The following is an 18228-nucleotide window of genomic DNA, read 5'->3' on the forward strand; positions in this document are numbered from 1 at the left end:
CTCAGTTGCTCTCAGATTAATCCGCTCTGTCTGTGGAAGTGTTTAATTGGTCACCATGGAGATGCCCGGTCATTGATTAAAGCATTAAAGCGGTGCTAAATAGGTGTCTCCACTCGTCCTTAATCCTGTTGTTGTCTGCAGCAAAGGATCAGCCGCTCCACAAATCCCAGGGGCTTCTTTTTAGTCTTTTTAGTGCTGACACCGCAGCTAACTGTTATTAGCACTATTATGCCATGTATTAGGCCAAAATCAGTCACTGTTGAATCTGCTCGATACACACTGAGTTATGGATGTCACACAATACCAGGTAATGCCCTTTTCATACCACTACAAAGTAAATGTATTGGAATAATTGTGATTTAGCCTTGGTTTGGTTTAAAGATTTGATTAGATTTGGTTGATGTGTTTGTTTACAAAAAAGGATATTTACATTTTGTTTTCTTCTTCTTCTTTGTGATTCCATCTTCTGCACATCCTTTAATAACAGGATGTTTGAGGAAAGTAAACGGATGGAATAGTGTTTTTAAAAGTGGATTACGAGCCTTCAACATTTGTTTCTGTTTTTGCAAAAGCATATTTCAGTTGTGTTGGATCCTGTTCGCTAAATATGTGATAGTTAATTTGCTAGAAGTGGTTATTCAGTGATTAGTTTGTATGTATTAGGAACAGGACAGGATCTATCTCGCAAGATTATTTTTTATTTTATTTATTTATTTAATTTATTTAATTTATTTAATTTATTTAATTTATTTAATTTATTTAATTTATTTAATTTATTTAATTTATTTAATTTATTTTATTTATTTTATTTAACCCTATTTAATTTATTTAACCCTAACCCTTATTCAGGGAAAACCCAATAAAACAAACAAAATAATACAAATAAAGAGGATATTCAGATAAAATGCCAATAAAACATTCAATAGAATTAAAAAATACTTAATAAAACACTCAACACAAATCATGTAAAACAAGCTTAGTCCTGTGCTTAGTCCTTCACCTTTAAAATCATTAAAAGGCATAAAATAAATGACTTTAAACAGTTGCTGACTCGGTTTTGACTCGATTGTAAAATAAAAATGTCTCGAAACCTCAAGCGGTGAAAACTCGATCTGTCACGATATCGAATGTTAGCGGTGCAAAGAATATCACGGCTTAATAATTATTCACAATTATTCAGACGAAACAAAGAGTGAAATCTTTACATTTCTTTCGTTCTCGTTCTATATCACGTCGCTGTTCCTCGACGTTTGCCAGCGGCTTTACAAAACTGAACGATCTGAAGATGAAATAACGCTAAATGTGACAAAAACCGCCAGATAAAAATTATTTACATTCTGATCTATATTATGGATGAGAGACTGGAACCAAAAAGACTTGATTTTGCTTCTAAAGTTTCTGGTGATATTATTGCAGTGTTTGAAGATATGATTGGGAAAAAAAAAGACGAAAAATGACAAAAATCTCATGGATAATTTCACGGATATTTAGTGTCATTATGTCAAATTTGAAGTGTTTTTGATACAAACTAAAAGGAGAACGCAAATGTACAATATTGTGTGATTTCGTTGCCAGGTTTAGACGTGAAATACGTTCAAATAAAAGAACGGAAAGTCTCTCAAACGACGGCAGGAAGCGATACTTCGGCACCTTGGCTTTCATTTCATTCACGTTTTGTGCGACACTCAAACCTCGACAACGACCTCCACACTCATTTTCCCGCACAAAAGTGTGCGACGCGATTGAATAACGACCTCCAGAAGCCTTTTGGGAAGCTCTAGTTTGATATTACAACATGTTCAATCACTAAATCTGTGTTTTTTCCTTGTCTTTTTCCCGCGCCGCTGCTCCCGACAACGCAGACGCTCTTACAGGTACGTGCACAAACTCTCGCACAATCGCTCGCACAATCGCTTGCACAAACGCTCGCACAAGCGCTCGCACAAACGCTCGCACAAGCGCTCGCACAAGCGCTCGCACAATCGCTCGCACAAACGCTCGCACAATCGCTCGCACAAACGCTCAAACAAGCGCTCGCACAAACGCTCGCACAATCGCTCGCACAAACGCTCGCACAAACGCTCGCACAAACGCTCGCACAATTGCTCGCACAATCGCTCGCACAATCGCTCGCACAAACGCTCGCACAATCGCTCGCACAAACGCTCGCACAATCGCTCGCACAATCGCTCGCACAAACGCTCGCACAAGCGCTCGCACAAGCGCTCAAACAAGCGCTCGCACAAACGCTCGCACAATCGCTCGCACAATCGCTCGCACAAACGCTCGCACAAACGCTCGCACAAACGCTCGCACAATCGCTCGCACAAGCGCTCGCACAAACGCTCGCACAATCGCTCGCACAATCGCTCGCACAAACGCTCGCACAATCGCTCGCACAAACGCTCAAACAAGCGCTCGCACAAACGCTCGCACAATCGCTCGCACAAACGCTCGCACAAACGCTCGCACAAACGCTCGCACAATTGCTCGCACAATCGCTCGCACAAATGCTCGCACAAACGCTCGCACAATCGCTCGCACAATCGCTCGCACAAACGCTCGCACAAACGCTCGCACAAGCGCTCGCACAAACGCTCGCACAATCGCTCGCACAAACGCTCGCACAATCGCTCGCACAAACGCTCAAACAAGCGCTCGCACAAACGCTCGCACAATCGCTCGCACAATCGCTCGCACAAACGCTCGCACAAACGCTCGCACAAACGCTCGCACAATTGCTCGCACAAACGCTCGCACAATCGCTCGCACAAACGCTCGCACAATCGCTCGCACAAACGCTCAAACAAACGCTCAAACAAACGCTCGCACAAACGCTCGCACAAACGCTCGCACAATCGCTCGCACAAACGCTCGCACAAACGCTCGCACAAACGCTCAAACAAGTGCTCGCACAAACGCTCGCACAATTGCTCGCACAATCGCTCGCACAAACGCTCGCACAAACGCTCAAACAATCGCTCGCACAATCGCTCGCACAAACGCTCGCACAATCGCTCGCACAATCGCTCAAACAAGCGCTCGCACAAACGCTCGCATAATCGCTTGCACAAACGCTCGCACAATCGCTCGCACAATCGCTCGCACAAACGCTCAAACAAGCGCTCGCACAAACGCTCAAACAAGCGCTCGCACAAACACTCGCACAAACGCTCGCACAATCGCTCGCACAAACGCTCGCACAATCGCTCGCACAAACGCTCGCACAAACGCTCGCACAAACGCTCGCACAAACGCTCGCACAAACGCTCGCACAATTGCTCGCACAATCGCTCGCACAATCGCTCGCACAAACGCTCGCACAAACGCTCGCACAATCGCTCGCACAATCGCTCGCACAATCGCTCGCACAAACGCTCGCACAAACGCTCAAACAAGCGCTCGCACAAACGCTCGCACAATCGCTCGCACAATCGCTCGCACAAACGCTCGCACAAACGCTCAAACAATTGCTCGCACAAACGCTCGCACAAACGCTCGCACAAACGCTCGCACAATCGCTCGTACAATCGCTCGCACAATCGCTCGCACAATCGCTCGCACAAACGCTCGCACAATCGCTCGCACAATCGCTCGCACAAACGCTCGCACAAACGCTCAAACAAGCGCTCGCACAAACGCTCGCACAAACGCTCGCACAATCGCTCGCACAATCGCTCGCACAATCGCTCGCACAAACGCTCGCACAAACGCTCGCACAAACGCTCGCACAAACGCTCGCACAATCGCTCGCACAAACGCTCGCACAATCGCTCGCACAATCACTCGCACAAACGCTCGCACAAACGCTCGCACAAACGCTCGCACAAACGCTCAAACAAGCGCTCGCACAAACGCTCGCACAAACCAACGATCCAAACAAAACACAAACCGTAATCTCCTTTACGGTTTATATTTTCTGAATAAATGATCACTGAGTTTAAAGGTCTGTCTGAGTTTGTGTGGTTTCCCTGGTGGACGTTTGAGGGAACTGCGCTCGTTCTTGGCGTGACTGACGTAACTTTTCCCCTTTTTGTCATTAATAATGATGTGATTTTGAATGTTTTTTTAAAGTAAATATTTTGGCGACGTTTTGTTACTTTCCAATGAAGAATATGTTCTATGATGAAAGAAACAAAACAATAAATACAAATAGATCAAGAATATGATCAAGTAACAGTCTGTTTTGAGCAGGATTGTGACATTTTAGTAGTAGTAGTGGTAGTGGTAGTGGTAGTGGTAGTTGTAGTAGGAAGTTGTGAAATATTTTAATAAAAGTCATATTTAAGTGTTGTTAAATATTAGTGACACAATATGCACAATGTTCATCTCTCAATTAAAGGCACAGTACGTAGTATTTTTTTTAAAAAGTTTTTATTGCACTAAACATGTATAAAAAAAAAAGAAAAATGATTGTGAGTGGGCTTGCATCGTCACAAACCTGACTCGTCCTCCTCCTGCTTGTTTCCATGGAAATGCTGTTCCTTTGGCTGTAATATTCCACAGTATGGCATGAAACTGTGTCTGTCTGCATGGAGAATGTGCCAAAGTATGATTTCACTTTCCATTTATTTATCTTTTTTAATATATAATGTATGTTTTATATATATATCATTTATTTTATTTCTTTTTTTCTTTCCCCCTTTTTTAACAGAAGAAAAATACAGAGAAATTTAAACTTTTGAACAAACAAAGATGCAGTAACAACAGAAAAGAAAGAAACGACAGGACGGAACAGAGAAATACTTCAAAATTCAAAATGTTACTATATAAAACAATAGAAACAAAGACAAGACCAGAGAGGATAAAATAAGTTCAAATATAAGTAAAAGATAAAGAAAGGGGAGGGGCTTATAAAGAAAAGAAAATGACGGCACAAAAAGTCCAAAGTAAGAGTCCCATTTCTTTCCCGTTTGTCCGACGCAGAGAGAACAAACAAAAGTCTGACCGCTCCAGGGCAGATTCCCCCGTCGCCATAGCTACGTCTGTAAATGCCACCGTCGTTTGTTTCCACGGCAAACGAGCAGAAACACCCGCCCGCTCGTGAAACAAGTCAAACCTTTGGATATTTGTGTCTATAACGCTTCAAATTATAAGGAATTAAACCTGAACATTAGGTTTATTCTTAGTTTTTTTTTTTGGTTCATAAAGACAAATTAAGTCTTTTACGGTCCTTTCTCTTTCATAAGCTGCACAGCAAATCAGCACGTGCTCGAAAGTCTCTGGCTCTGACAGTGATTACACAGACCGGTCAGATGCCTTTCCTACTCAGTGACCAGTCCTGTCACGTCTTCTCCCCTTTGCTTTACATATGAAGGGAAAAGTTTGCGGCTCTGCCGCACAAAGTCTGTGACTCTTTGAATAAAATTTTTTATAACTTTTGATGGTCCGCCCTTGAAGATGAGTCTCACCAAATTTCAGGTTAATAGGGCTAAAGTGTTAGCATGTTCACATTTCAGAGATCTAGCAATTTCCCCATTGGAGTAACATGGGAGGTTTCTGTCATCGCTACGGCTACACCGTAACAAATATGACATGGGTCTCATTGACTTTTTTGATGGGGATGCCAAAATGGAATTTTGTGCCAAATTTCGTAAAATTTCAAAACATTTAACATTTTTCCTTCCATATTAAATTTTATGTCACTCTGTAGGGGTAAGGGTTTAGGGCAAAGGGTTTGACAACTGATTCAAATTTGACGCAATTCGTACTTTATTTGCGTAAACGGCAGCAAATTTAAAATTTAGGAAATTTCCTAAATTGTAGCTACAGTTTGCGGCTTCGCCGCTCAGAGACCGTGACAGATATCAAAGTCATTTGGATAAGTTTTGATGTCCCACTCCGCAACACCATTTTCACCAAATTTCAGCTTTTCCTGGCCAAGGAAGAGTTGGTAAAAGTACGACATTTGGAAAAAGTTATGCGTAGCAAATTTTGATCCAATATGAGCGCCATTTGGTTGGGCGGAAGGCGTTGCCGTTGTAATATTTTTTACTTCTCTTGTCACCATCTACTCCTGCACCTACGATTAGACGATTATGGCCATTTCCTATCTCTCAATGCCAATTGTTTTAATTTTAGAAAAAGGAGATAGCCAAAATGTAGAGAGGCACGTTTTTTTAGAGGTGTGCACATTTTTGTGACTTCTCGTCAATGTTCACTGGGTGAAAAATAGGGGGTTGGTCCCGAGAAGAAAGAAGAAGAAAGAAAGAAAGAAGAATATTCCGGTGCGAAAACAATGTTTCCCATTTTTCAGATATCATAAACTATACATTTTCGTGGTGTGGGTCCCTGGTCACTGACGGGTACTTTCGTCAATTTTGAGTGGGCTCCGCCTACTTTGTGTTTTTGGCCCTCTATACAGTAATAATGTTATTTTTTTGTATTACATGCTTATATGCATGGAACATGCAAGAGATGGGGAACGTATTCGTGAGCTACTTAGCGCAAACTTTGCGGTCGTCATTCCCATGTAAAGCGCTCGTTTAGTGCGCACTTTTGCACGGGCTTCGCCCGTTTACAACGGTAATGTTCCATTTTCCTACAACTACTTAGTATGCACGGGGCGTGCATGAGTGAAGGAGTGCGTTAGTGAGTGTTTGGAAGTGGGCGAGTGCTTCGCGCTCGATTTCGTGCGCACTACGTGCGCACTTTCGCAGCCGTGCTTCGCACAGCCTTATGGAACTAATAGGCCTCTCGCCAGCTTGTGGCGCTCGTTACTAATTATACAATAATTTAGATCTATAGTAGATCTTCGGGCTTTGTCGAATATAAAAGTAGCGTGTGAGCCAAAAACTGTGGGCACCCCTGACGTAGAGCTACTGTAGGGGGCAGTGCCATAAGACACACAAGAAGAAGCAGAAGTGCAGTGTGAGCTGTTCCTCCTCTGGTGCGTCCCGTGGTTACTCTGGATGCTTTGTGGTCATTCGTGTTGAATCTCGGGCTCTGGAGCAGACGCTGCATCACTCTCTCTCTAAACACACACTCTGCATCACACACACTGCATCACACTCTAAACACACACACTGCATCACACTCCAAACACACACACTGCAGCTCGTGTATCACTTTTTCAACCTGGAAAATGTGTGTGAAATGGACTAAGCTCTTGAGAAGGATGTTTTACTTCTGTGGTCACTCGCAGGTGCGTTTGTGTGGTGTTTATGTGGTGTTTGTGTGGCGTTTGTGTGGTGTTTATGTGGCGTTATTGTGGTGTTTATGTGGTGTTTGTGTGGCATTTGTGTGGTGTTATTGTGGCGTTATTGTGGCGTTTGTGTCATGTGAGTCATAGTTGTGTTAGTTTGCATGTCATTGCTGTTTTAATAGTAATAAACACGTTGTTCAATCTACTTTATTTGCTTGTCAGCGAAAATGCTTGTGTTTTTCTTACTTTTCAATGTAAAGCAAGTCATTTTATGCTTGTTCCTTTTTCAAATCTTGTTTTAGGACATTATAAATAGACGGTAATAATTGTTGTGTCCTGTAGTTGCCAGTGTAACCTGGAATGTCCCTTTCTCACTGTGGGTTTCGTGCAATTCTGAAACTAAATTTGCTGTAATTCGATGTTCTGTTCCCGAGTGATACGACATTATGCACGGGCATCGCTGCTGCAGATCTCGGGGCGGAATGACTGATTTGTCTTGTCCTTGTACTTTATGTGAAATATTTGGTCTGATCGTGGAGATGCAAATGTCGTTCAGTTTATTTAATTTTTTTTGTACCGGTGACATTTTCATTGATTAAATCGAACTTTGTCAAAACTGCTCGAATCACGCTTCGACACGTGACGCTTCCGCACGGCTGAACGCTTCATTTGATTTGATTACGATGCACTTGTGTTTAACGAGCTCGACATGGAAGCAGCAGCAGCAGCAGCAGCAGCAGCAGTAGCAGCAGCAGCAGCAGCAGCAGCAGCAGCAGCAGCAGCAGTAGCAGCAGTAGCAGCAGCAGCAGCAGCAGCAGCAGCAGCAGCAGCAGCAGCAGCAGCAGCAGCAGCAGCAGCAGCAGCAGCAGCAGCAGCAGCAGCAGCAGCAGTAGCAGCAGCAGCAGCAGCAGCAGCAGCAGCAGCAGCAGCAGCAGCAGCAGCAGCAGCAGTAGCAGCAGTAGCAGCAGTAGCAGCAGCCAGTTAATGTGTTTCTATGACGACTGAACGCAACTGAAAATCTGCACTTTTTTTGTTGCAAACAGGATTTTTCCTACGACGACTCGAAGGTGGAGTTCAACTTGGACGCGCCGAATGGAGTGGTGATGGAAGGATACCTGTTCAAGAGGGCCAGCAACGCCTTCAAAACATGGAACAGGTGATGCATTGTGGGGAACGTCTGCGGAAAGGCGTTTACAGAGGGGAACGTGTGCGGAAAGGCGATTACAGAGAGGGAACGTCGCAGAAAGGCGCTTAAAGAGAGGGAACGTCGCAGAAAGGCGCTTAAAGAAAGAGAACGTCTGCGGAAAGGCGCTTAATGAAAGAGAACGTCTGCGGAAAGGCGCTTACAGAGGGAGAAGGCAGAGGTCTAATGTGTTGTAAGGAACTCATGGTAAGATTGGCTTTTACTCTTAAACTTTACTTTTACGCATTTTGGGGTGCAATATTTATAGTGATATTTTGAAGAGACAAACAGAATTGTATATTATTGTAATATTGTATATTTAGAATTTTTTTAACCCTTTTTTTTTAAACGTAGACAAAACAAAAACATACATAAAATAAACTGACCTATGCAAAGAAAGACAGAAAAAATAAGAAAAAGTATATGTAGAAGAATGTAATACATAAAAAAATATGTAATAATAAAATGTATTAATTAAAATGAATAATATAATAAATAATAAAGTGCTACTTTTGCTTTTTCTGTTTAATTTATGCTTCAATCTTCATATCTACATGCCAATAATTTAGCTTGAAAAATGGTAAATAAAATAATAATAATTTAAAAGATTAATAAAATAATAATAACAATACATTTGAAAGGATAAAAAATATATCTATATATATGTATTTATTTTATGTAGGTATTCCCATTTGTTTTTCCCTCTGACGCAAAATCTAAACTTAACAGAGGAAAAACAACAAACAGATTTACAAAAAACAAAAACAAACTGATATAAAGGTAAAATGGCACTGTACACAAACTTAAAGCTCCTTTTCTAAAAAAGGTGCACTCCACCTCTGCTCACTGACCTCCACCTCTGCCTCCCCCTCTGCCTCCACCTCTGCTCACTGACCTCTGCCTCCACCTCTGCCTCCACCTCTGCCTCCACCTCTGCTCACTGACGCCTCCCCCTCTGCCTCCACCTCTGCCTCCACCTCTGCCTCCCCCTCTGCCTCCACCTCTGCTCACTGACGCCTCCCCCTCTGCCTCCACCTCTGCCTCCACCTCTGCTCACTGACGCCTCCCCCTCTGCCTCCACCTCTGCCTCCACCTCTGCTCACTGACGCCTCCCCCTCTGCCTCCACCTCTGCCTCCACCTCTGCTCACTGACACCTCCCCCTCTGCCTCCACCTCTGCCTCCACCTCTGCTCACTGACGCCTCCCCCTCTGCCTCCACCTCTGCCTCCACCTCTGCTCACTGACGCCTCCCCCTCTGCCTCCACCTCTGCTCACTGACCTCTGCCTCCACCTCTGCCTCCACCTCTGCCTCCACCTCTGCTCACTGACGCCTCCCCCTCTGCCTCCACCTCTGCCTCCACCTCTGCTCACTGACGCCTCCCCCTCTGCCTCCACCTCTGCCTCCCCCTCTGCCTCCACCTCTGCTCACTGACGCCTCCCCCTCTGCCTCCACCTCTGCCTCCACCTCTGCTCACTGACGCCTCCCCCTCTGCCTCCACCTCTGCCTCCACCTCTGCTCACTGACGCCTCCCCCTCTGCCTCCACCTCTGCCTCTGCCTCCACCTCTGCTCACTGCTCACTGACCTCTGCCTCCACCTCTGCCTCCCCCTCTGCCTCCCCCTCTGCCTCCACCTCTGCTCACTGACCTCTGCCTCCCCCTCTGCCTCCCCCTCTGCCTCCACCTCTGCTCACTGACGCCTCCCCCTCTGCCTCCACCTCTGCCTCCATCTCTGCTCACTGACCTCTGCCTCCACCTCTGCTCACTGACGCCTCCCCCTCTGCCTCCACCTCTGCTCACTGACCTCTGCCTCCACCTCTGCCTCCCCCTCTGCCTCCACCTCTGCTCACTGACGCCTCCCCCTCTGCCTCCACCTCTGCTCACTGACCTCTGCCTCCACCTCTGCCTCCCCCTTTGCCTCCACCTCTGCCTCTGCCTCCACCTCTGCTCACTGACCTCTGCCTCCACCTCCGCCTCTGCCTCCACCTCTGTCTCTGCCTCCACCTCTGCTCACTGACCTCTGCCTCCACCTCTGCCTCCGCCTCTGCCTCCACCTCTGCTTCCGCCTCTGCCTCCCCCTCTGCCTCCACCTCTGCCTCCCCCTCTGCCTCCACCTCCGCCTCCACCTCTGCCTCCACCTCTGCCTCCACCTCTGCCTCCCCCTCTGCCTCCACCTCTGCCTCCACCTCTGCCTCCACCTCTGCCTCCACCTCTGCCTCCACCTCTGCCTCCGCCTCCACCTCTGCCTCCACCTCTGCCTCCCCCTCTGCCTCCACCTCTGCCTCCACCTCTGCCTCCACCTCTGCCTCCCCCTCTGCCTCCACCTCTGCCTCCACCTCTGCCTCCACCTCTGCCTCCACCTCTGCTCACTGACCTCTGCCTCCACCTCTGCCTCCACCTTATTCATTTGGCTCTTTGTCCTTTCAGGCGCTGGTTCTCCATTCAGAACAATCAGCTGGTGTATCAGAAGAAGCTCAAGGCAAGTGTGCCATTTTGTCCGCCACGTCTGCCGCGTTTGTCCAGGTGGAGTGGCTCTGAAAGGTTAAGTGCAAAGGTAGAAGAAGGTGAAGCGGGTTTTAGTTTGAGATACCTGAGCACGCACACGGGCGAAGAGGAAGCGTAGGTTGTTATGGGTCACATCGCCGGGGAAATGTGCTGAAAATAGCTTGTTTACAATGTTTTCTGCTGAGGTCAATTCTAGCTCCATTTTCACTTTTCTGGGCCAAAGATGCAGCTAACTCCACCAACGATTCAGTTTAGACCTGGTTTAGACCTAGTTTAGACCTGGTTTAGACCTGGTTTACCCCTGGTTTACACTTGGTTTAGACCTGGTTTAGACCTGGTTTAGTCCTGGTTTAGACCTAGTTTAGACCTGGTTTAGACCTGGTTTAGACCTGGTTTACCCCTGGTTTACACTTGGTTTAGACCTGGTTTAGACTTGGTTTACACCTAGTTTAGACCTGGTTTGGACCTGGTTTAGACCTAGTTTAGACCTGGTTTACACCTAGTTTACACCTGGTTATAATCATGTCTGAAAGTGGAGTTAATTGTAATTCGATCTTCTTTGTGACCCTCGTAGGACTCTCTGACGGTGGTGGTGGAGGACCTGAGGCTCTGCTCCATCAGACCCTGTGAAGACATCGAGAGGAGGTTCTGCTTCGAGGTCTTGTCTCTGTTCAAGTAAGACTCACCTCACCAAGGTTAAGGCTGAATAGAAGCAAATTAGAGTGGCTTGACCATGAACAAAAATATGGAAATTACTCTTATTTGGCTTATATAAAAAATAAAAAAAATCATGATAATTTTTTATTCTCTAAAATGTCAACCTTTGATTAGAAACTGCCTGTATCATTCTGAACAGAATTTAAATTTGTGCTGTAATGCTGTCATAAAGACTCAAATTTAGATTCATTGCACGTTGGCGTTCACGTGTGCACCAAAATCGTATTACCGTATTTTCTGGACTATAAATTGCACCTTTTTTCATAGTTTTGGCCGGGGTGCAACTTGTACTTATATTTATACTTATATACTTATACTCCGGAGCGACTTATATATGTGATATTATTTGTTATTTTCACACTTGCAACCGCATTTCATACTCCAGTGCGACTTATATGTGTTTTTTTTCTTCTTTATTATGCATTTTTTGACTTATACTCCGGTGCCACTTATTGTCCGGAAAATACGGTATAATCCGATTTCTGGACCTTCAAGGTGAGATAAACGGCACGCGAACGGCAAAATGTGACGTGTGCGCTCGAGAAAGACCGCGATCGGGAAGAAATCGGCTCGTTTTTGCAGTTTTAACGACGTTTTCACCGCGACAAACCCGTGCGTCCCGTTTCCACAGGAGCTGCATCCTTCAGGCCGAGTCGGAGAAGCACCGGGAGGCGTGGATCCAGGCCGTCCAGGCCAGCATCGCCTCGGCCATCAGGCGGAGCCCGGACACGGTCTACATCGAGGTCAGACGTTTCACACAAACGCCGTTAGCTGGATAATTACGTACAGTCGCAGTTTTGAACATAGCCACACGGGACGCTTAATTGACACGTTCAAAAAGGTCAAAAAGGCCTTGAATACGCCACAGAAGTCTAGAAACTTGTTTTAGCTCTGGTTGAGTTTAATCTTGTTATAGACTTCGTTTTTGTCCTTTTATAAACTTTATAAACGAGTCGCTGTAATACCTCATTTGTCCAGGATTATAGATTTTATTACCGTAAAGTTTAGACTATAGAGTGCACTCGTCTATAAGCAGCAGGTGTCCATGGTGTGGATGGTAAACGGGAGCGATTCGGGTCAGGTTGGGCGGGCGGGGAAATTCTCATTTCATTGTCCCCTCTGTCCTCTCTGTCCCCTACTGTCCTTTATGTCCCCTACTGTCCCCTCTGTCCTTTATGTCCCCTACTGTCCCCTCTGGCCTTTATTATGTCCCCTACTGTCCTCTCTGTCCTTTATGTCCCCTACTGTCCTCTGTCCTTTATGTCCCCTACTGTCCTTTATGTCCCCTACTGTCCTTTATTGTCTCTACTGTCCCCTCTGTCCTTTATGTCCCCTCTGTCCTTTATGTCCCATCTGTCCTTTATGTCCCCTATTGTCCTTTATGTCCCCTATTGTCCTTTATGTCCCCTCTGTCCTTTATGTCCCATCTGTCCTTTATGTCCCCTCTGACCTTTATGTCCCCTATTGTCCTTTATGTCCCCTCTGTCCTTTATGTCTCAGTCACTCTCTTGCTCTTCCTGCTATAGCGCCCTTAAAAGTCGTTCGCTCGTACAACTCTATAAATTAGCCGCATCGTTGTGTCGGCCGCAGGGTTCAAAGAGTGTGGAAACAGCAGGGGCTTATAGTCTGATTTTTACGGTATACCCTCAGATTGAAAGTGGCCTTTGAACCACAGAGCTCACTCGCGTTGCGTGGTGCATATTGTACAAATAGCTAACATCTGAATGGTCGTTTTCTGTTAGCACCTGGACAGAGCGGCCTCCCCCTCCACCAGCAGCATCGACTCTGCGTCCGAGCCTCGCGAGCGCAGTGTTCGGGGGGAAACCATCCTCCAGCGGATCCTGGGGGTCCCGGGCAACGAGCAGTGCTGTGACTGTGGCCAGGCCGAGCCGCTCTGGGCCTCCGTCAACCTGGGCGTCCTGCTGTGCATCGAGTGCTCTGGCATACACAGGTCAGTGCCGCCGTCGCTGCTAGCAACGTTAGCTTCAGCTCGTGTCATCCGGACGCGGCTTTGACTTTCATCCAAGAGTCATTCTCAATCTGTGGGTCTAGTCTGAGAATTCGTATATTATTGTCCTACTATGAGTAAGCCCCGCCCACCAGGTGGAGCCTCCCAATAATAGCCTGTCCTGTTTATTTATTTATTTGCACTGTTTTAAGTTTTCCCTGAAATTTTTGCCTGACGAAGGCCTAGACGCCGAAACGTTGCCTCTTCACCATTAAACTTTTATTTTGCAAGTTTGACAGTGTGCGGGATTTCTTTCCCCATTACAGTTCAGCATCACGTACGCCCTCATCCTACTTACCTGGCACAGAACCTGATGTGCGGAGCACCGTCTTGATTCCCAAGTTTTCCCTGAAACAAATCTTCTTTGTTACCCTAAGAACTCTGTAATGACCGTATAAATCATGTTGTTAGCTGGCTGCGGCCCGATTAGCATCTGACTGTTGTACGATTATTGGAAAGTTTTCATTTTATATTTTTTATTTTTAATCAGGCTTTTTTGTCAGATCTACTTGATATTCAAATGTTGCATATCTTCAAAACAACATGCACAATATGATCTACCGTATTTTCCAAACTTTAAGTCGCACCTTTTTTCATAGTTTTGGCGGGGGTGCAACTTATACTTATATTTATACTTATACTTATACTCCGGAGCGACTTATATGTGATATTATTTGTTATTTTCACATACTCCAGTGCGACTTATAGTCCGGAAAATTTGCTAATTTCAGATACAGTAATACAGTATTATACAGTATTGCACACTTCTACTACTACTAAATACTTACTTGTACTTACTTGTAATACATATCTGACTCTAAAATTGCGTATGCTGGTCCCATATTGTGTGTATTGTATCGATTGTCGCACACGTTCAGCTGCAAGCCGCGTTAAAGGCCCCGAAGTCGAAGCGGCTCCGATGCCTTCGATCGAGAGTTTGTTTGGAAACAGAGACAGAGAGAAAGTGGGACACGCGTCATTCTGGGCCGATCAATGACCAACGACATGTGACCAACGACATGTGACCAACGACATGTGACCATCGACATGTGACGTAACGCTTTTGAACGACATCTACACTGCAAAAAACAGTCTTGATTCTCTCCCGCTCAGTCAAACCCGTTATAAATGTCACCAAATCATGTCTAAACTTAACTGCCTGGATACTGGAAATCATGTGTTCTTATTTGCCTTTATTCATCAGTAAAGTTGTGTATATATGTTTGTTTGTTTTTCTCTCTTGTTGTTTTATTATTTGCAAAATCTCTAAATTCACCAACCTCATTTCAGTGGTATTAGATTTAGGCCTACAGAAGAAGAAATAATAATAATCTAAACAAATAAAAAAAACAGTTTATGAAACAGGTTTAATAATGAATAATTCGAGTTAAAAAAGCATTACAAAAATAGAAATAGTCTGATGCATCAGTTTGAATATTTAACTGTAATAATGGATTAAAAAGACAAAATAAATAATAACAATAACATTTTGCCGATATTTGGTGCCAGTTTGTGAATCAAAATGGAAATAGAAGAGCAATTTGGCCTAAAATATAGCGAAGCAAAGGATTTTAGACTCCGAATAAATACATTTTGTTTGTATTTTTACAACAATAAAATGCTTATTTGTGATTTTTACTGTAATTTAACACCAAAGTGTGGACCTCTGCTTTGGTCCTCAGTGTCAAGATTATTAGGTTGATCAATGATCGGGATTATTTTGACGAAAAAATATATAATTGTGACATTTTTAGATTACAAAAGCGCACTGAATTTGTTTTTTGTTTTTTTAGCTAAATTAAAAGAAATGCAATAAAAATGAAGTGCTTCCTGCTCGATATTTCCTCAAAAATGAAATGTATCTTACTGTTTATGCCAAATTGATCATTGATAAAGTTTGATTTGATGTTGATGAGCGCCAAATGTAGAAAAAGTAGGATTTCATTGTCGTTTTGGTCGCGATGTTGATATGGTCTCACAATAGTGAGATATGATATGATATATATGATATACATGATATATAATAGTGAGTTATGGGTCACATGTTCCCGTTGGATACAGTCAAACTCCAGCTTGTTGTTTGCACATATTGTCCAGTCACACTCGGTCAGCGTGTGGCTCGCGGGGGGAGGAGCTTACGTAATCCCAGAGTTCAGAGCGACTGGAGGACGGACGAGTCGAGCCGGACACAGTGTCCGTTTGGGCTAATGAGACACGGTTGCCGTGGGATACAGTGCGGTACAAACGTGGCATGCGCTATTTTGCATGGCTTTGGCTTCTGCTTCTCTGCTTCTGCTTTTTCTTCTGCTGCTTCTTTTTCTTCTTTTTCTTCTTCTTCTTCTTTTTCTTCTGCTTCTTCTTCTGCTGCTGCTTCTACTTCTTATTCTGCTGCTTCTTCTTCTCATTCATAATCAAACGATGATCTTCTAATGTGTTTGTCCAACGATAATCTTTGAATCCGTGTTTGTCAAACGATGATATTTGAATGTGTATTTGTCAAACGATGATCTTTGAATGTGTGTTTGTCAAACGATGATCTTTGTCAAACGCTGATCTTCGAATGTGTGTTTGTCTTCAGGAGTTTAGGCGTCCAGTGCTCCAGGGTGCGCTCGCTCACGCTGGACTCCTGGGAGCCCGAGTTATTAAAGGTGTGATGTGTTTGTGTGTTTATGTGTTTATGTGATTATGTGATTATGTGATTATGTGTTTGTGTTTATGTGTTTATGTGTTTGTGTTTATGTTTATGTGTTTATGTGTTTATGTGTTTATGTGTTTGTGTTTATGTGTTTATGTGTTTGTGTGTATGTGTTTGTGTTTATGTGTTTATGTGTTTGTGTTTATGTTTATGTTTATGTTTATGTGTTTATGTGTTTATGTGTTTGTGTTTGTGTTTATGTGTTTATGTGTTTGTGTGTATGTGTTTGTGTTTATGTGTTTGTGTTTATGTTTATGTTTATGTTTATGTGTTTATGTGTTTATGTGTTTGTGTTTATGTGTTTGTGTGTATGTGTTTGTGTTTGTGTTTATGTGTTTATGTTTATATGTGGATGTGTTTGTGTGTTTATGTTTGTATGTGGATGTGTTTGTGTTTATGTGTTTGTGTGTTTGTATTTATCTGTTTATGTGTTTGTTTGTTTATGTTTATATGTGTTTGTGTGTTTATGTGTTTATGTTTATGTGGATGTGTTTGTGTGTTTGTGTGTTTTTGTGTTTTTGTGTTTATGTTTATATGTGGATGTGTTTGTGTGTTTATGTGTTTGTGTGTTTGTATTTATCTGTTTATGTGTTTACTCTCCACTAATGACATGGCTCCGCCCACAGCTCATGTTTGAACTCGGGAACAACGTCATCAACCGCATCTACGAAGGGGCGTGTCCAGAGAACGGCCTGAAGAAACCATCGCCGACCAGCTCCAGGTAAACAATAATAATGATAATAATAATGATAATAATAATATAATAATGTTGATAATAATAATAACAATGATAATAATAATAACAATAACAATAACAAAGATATAATAATAAGTATAGCTGCAAGCGGCGATGATCGGCCCTCGCCACGCCGCTGCCGCAAGAGGAGGACCTTTTATTACACCTACTGCTGAATCCGTGAGGCGTCGCGCTGACGCGCCAATTTTTTTAATTTTAGAAAAAGGAGATAGCCAGAATGTACAGAGGCACCATTTTAGAGGTGTGCACATTTTATGACTTTTCGTCGATGTTCACTGGGTGAAAAATAGGCGGGATGGTCCCGAGAAGAAGAAGAATATTCAGACGCGAAAACAATGTTTCCCATTTTTCAAATATCATAAATTATACATTTTCCATAAACTATACACTTTCGGAAAGCGCATGCGGATTCCTACCTCATGGTGTGGGTCCCTGGTCACTGACGGGTACTTTCGTTAATTTTGAACTTTGTTTTTTTTTGGCCCTCTATATAGTAATAATGTTCCATTTTTGCATTACATTTGTGGTCGTCATCCCCATGTAAAGTGCTTGTTTAGTGCGCACTTTTGCCCATTTACAACGGTAAAGTTCCGTTTTCCTTCTACTAATTAGTATGCACGGGGCGTGCATGAGTGGAGGAGTGCGTTAGTGAGTGTTTGGAAGTGGGCGAGCGCTTCGCGCTCGATTTCGTGCGCACTACGTGCTTCACACGGCCTTACAGAACTATAGGCCTCTCGCCAGCTTGTGGCGCTCGGGCCTGATAATGATAATAATTATATAATAATAATGTTGATAATAGTAATCAAATAAAGGTTCTCTTAAACTTTCATTTTCTCTTTTAACCACGCTCTAACATTGCGTCCTCATCGAAAACAAACCTAGAGTTGTTTTTAGCTGATGTTAGATAAATCGCACTCCGAGATGGACTCTTTGTTTGTTTTGTGCTCAGGCTGGAGAAGGAGGTCTGGATCAAGGCCAAGTACGTGGAGAAGCGCTTCCTGAAGCCTCTGTGCGCGTCAGACCTGGTCCTGCTGAACGGCGAGCGGCGAGCTGAGCGGCGAGCGCAGCGGCGAGCGCAGCGCAGCCGGAGCATCAAGAAGTGCAGGCGGCACCGCAGCGCCGCCACCGCCCCCAAAGGCCGGAGGCGGTACCTGCAGGAGCCCGGCAGCACGTTGCCGTCCGCGCTGTCCGCAGGTACGGCGCCTCCCGCAGGCCGGGAGG

At 44.3% G+C, this 18228-nt stretch overlaps 1 protein-coding gene and 1 long non-coding RNA gene across 2 annotated transcripts in view; one reads left to right on the top strand and one right to left on the bottom strand.

Moving 5' to 3' along the window:
- Positions 1–18228, top strand: part of acap3a (ArfGAP with coiled-coil, ankyrin repeat and PH domains 3a) — a 104290-nt gene that overhangs the window by 73511 nt on the left and 12551 nt on the right. Inside the window, exons 10-17 of the mRNA XM_072448827.1 lie at positions 8188–8300; positions 10753–10804; positions 11405–11505; positions 12179–12290; positions 13290–13498; positions 16134–16203; positions 16877–16971; positions 17957–18201. Coding sequence (XP_072304928.1) covers positions 8188–8300; positions 10753–10804; positions 11405–11505; positions 12179–12290; positions 13290–13498; positions 16134–16203; positions 16877–16971; positions 17957–18201 — 997 coding nt within the window. The remainder of the gene's footprint in view (positions 1–8187; positions 8301–10752; positions 10805–11404; positions 11506–12178; positions 12291–13289; positions 13499–16133; positions 16204–16876; positions 16972–17956; positions 18202–18228) is intronic.
- Positions 1–18228, bottom strand: part of LOC140362679 (uncharacterized) — a 414634-nt gene that overhangs the window by 32005 nt on the left and 364401 nt on the right. The gene's annotated exons all lie outside the window — the stretch shown is intronic.

The sequence above is a fragment of the Eucyclogobius newberryi genome, unplaced genomic scaffold (genome assembly GCF_026437365.1).
Source record: "Eucyclogobius newberryi isolate DKJ021-1_F unplaced genomic scaffold, fEucNew1.0.hap1 SCAF_17, whole genome shotgun sequence".
Lineage (NCBI taxonomy): Eukaryota > Metazoa > Chordata > Actinopteri > Gobiiformes > Gobiidae > Eucyclogobius > Eucyclogobius newberryi.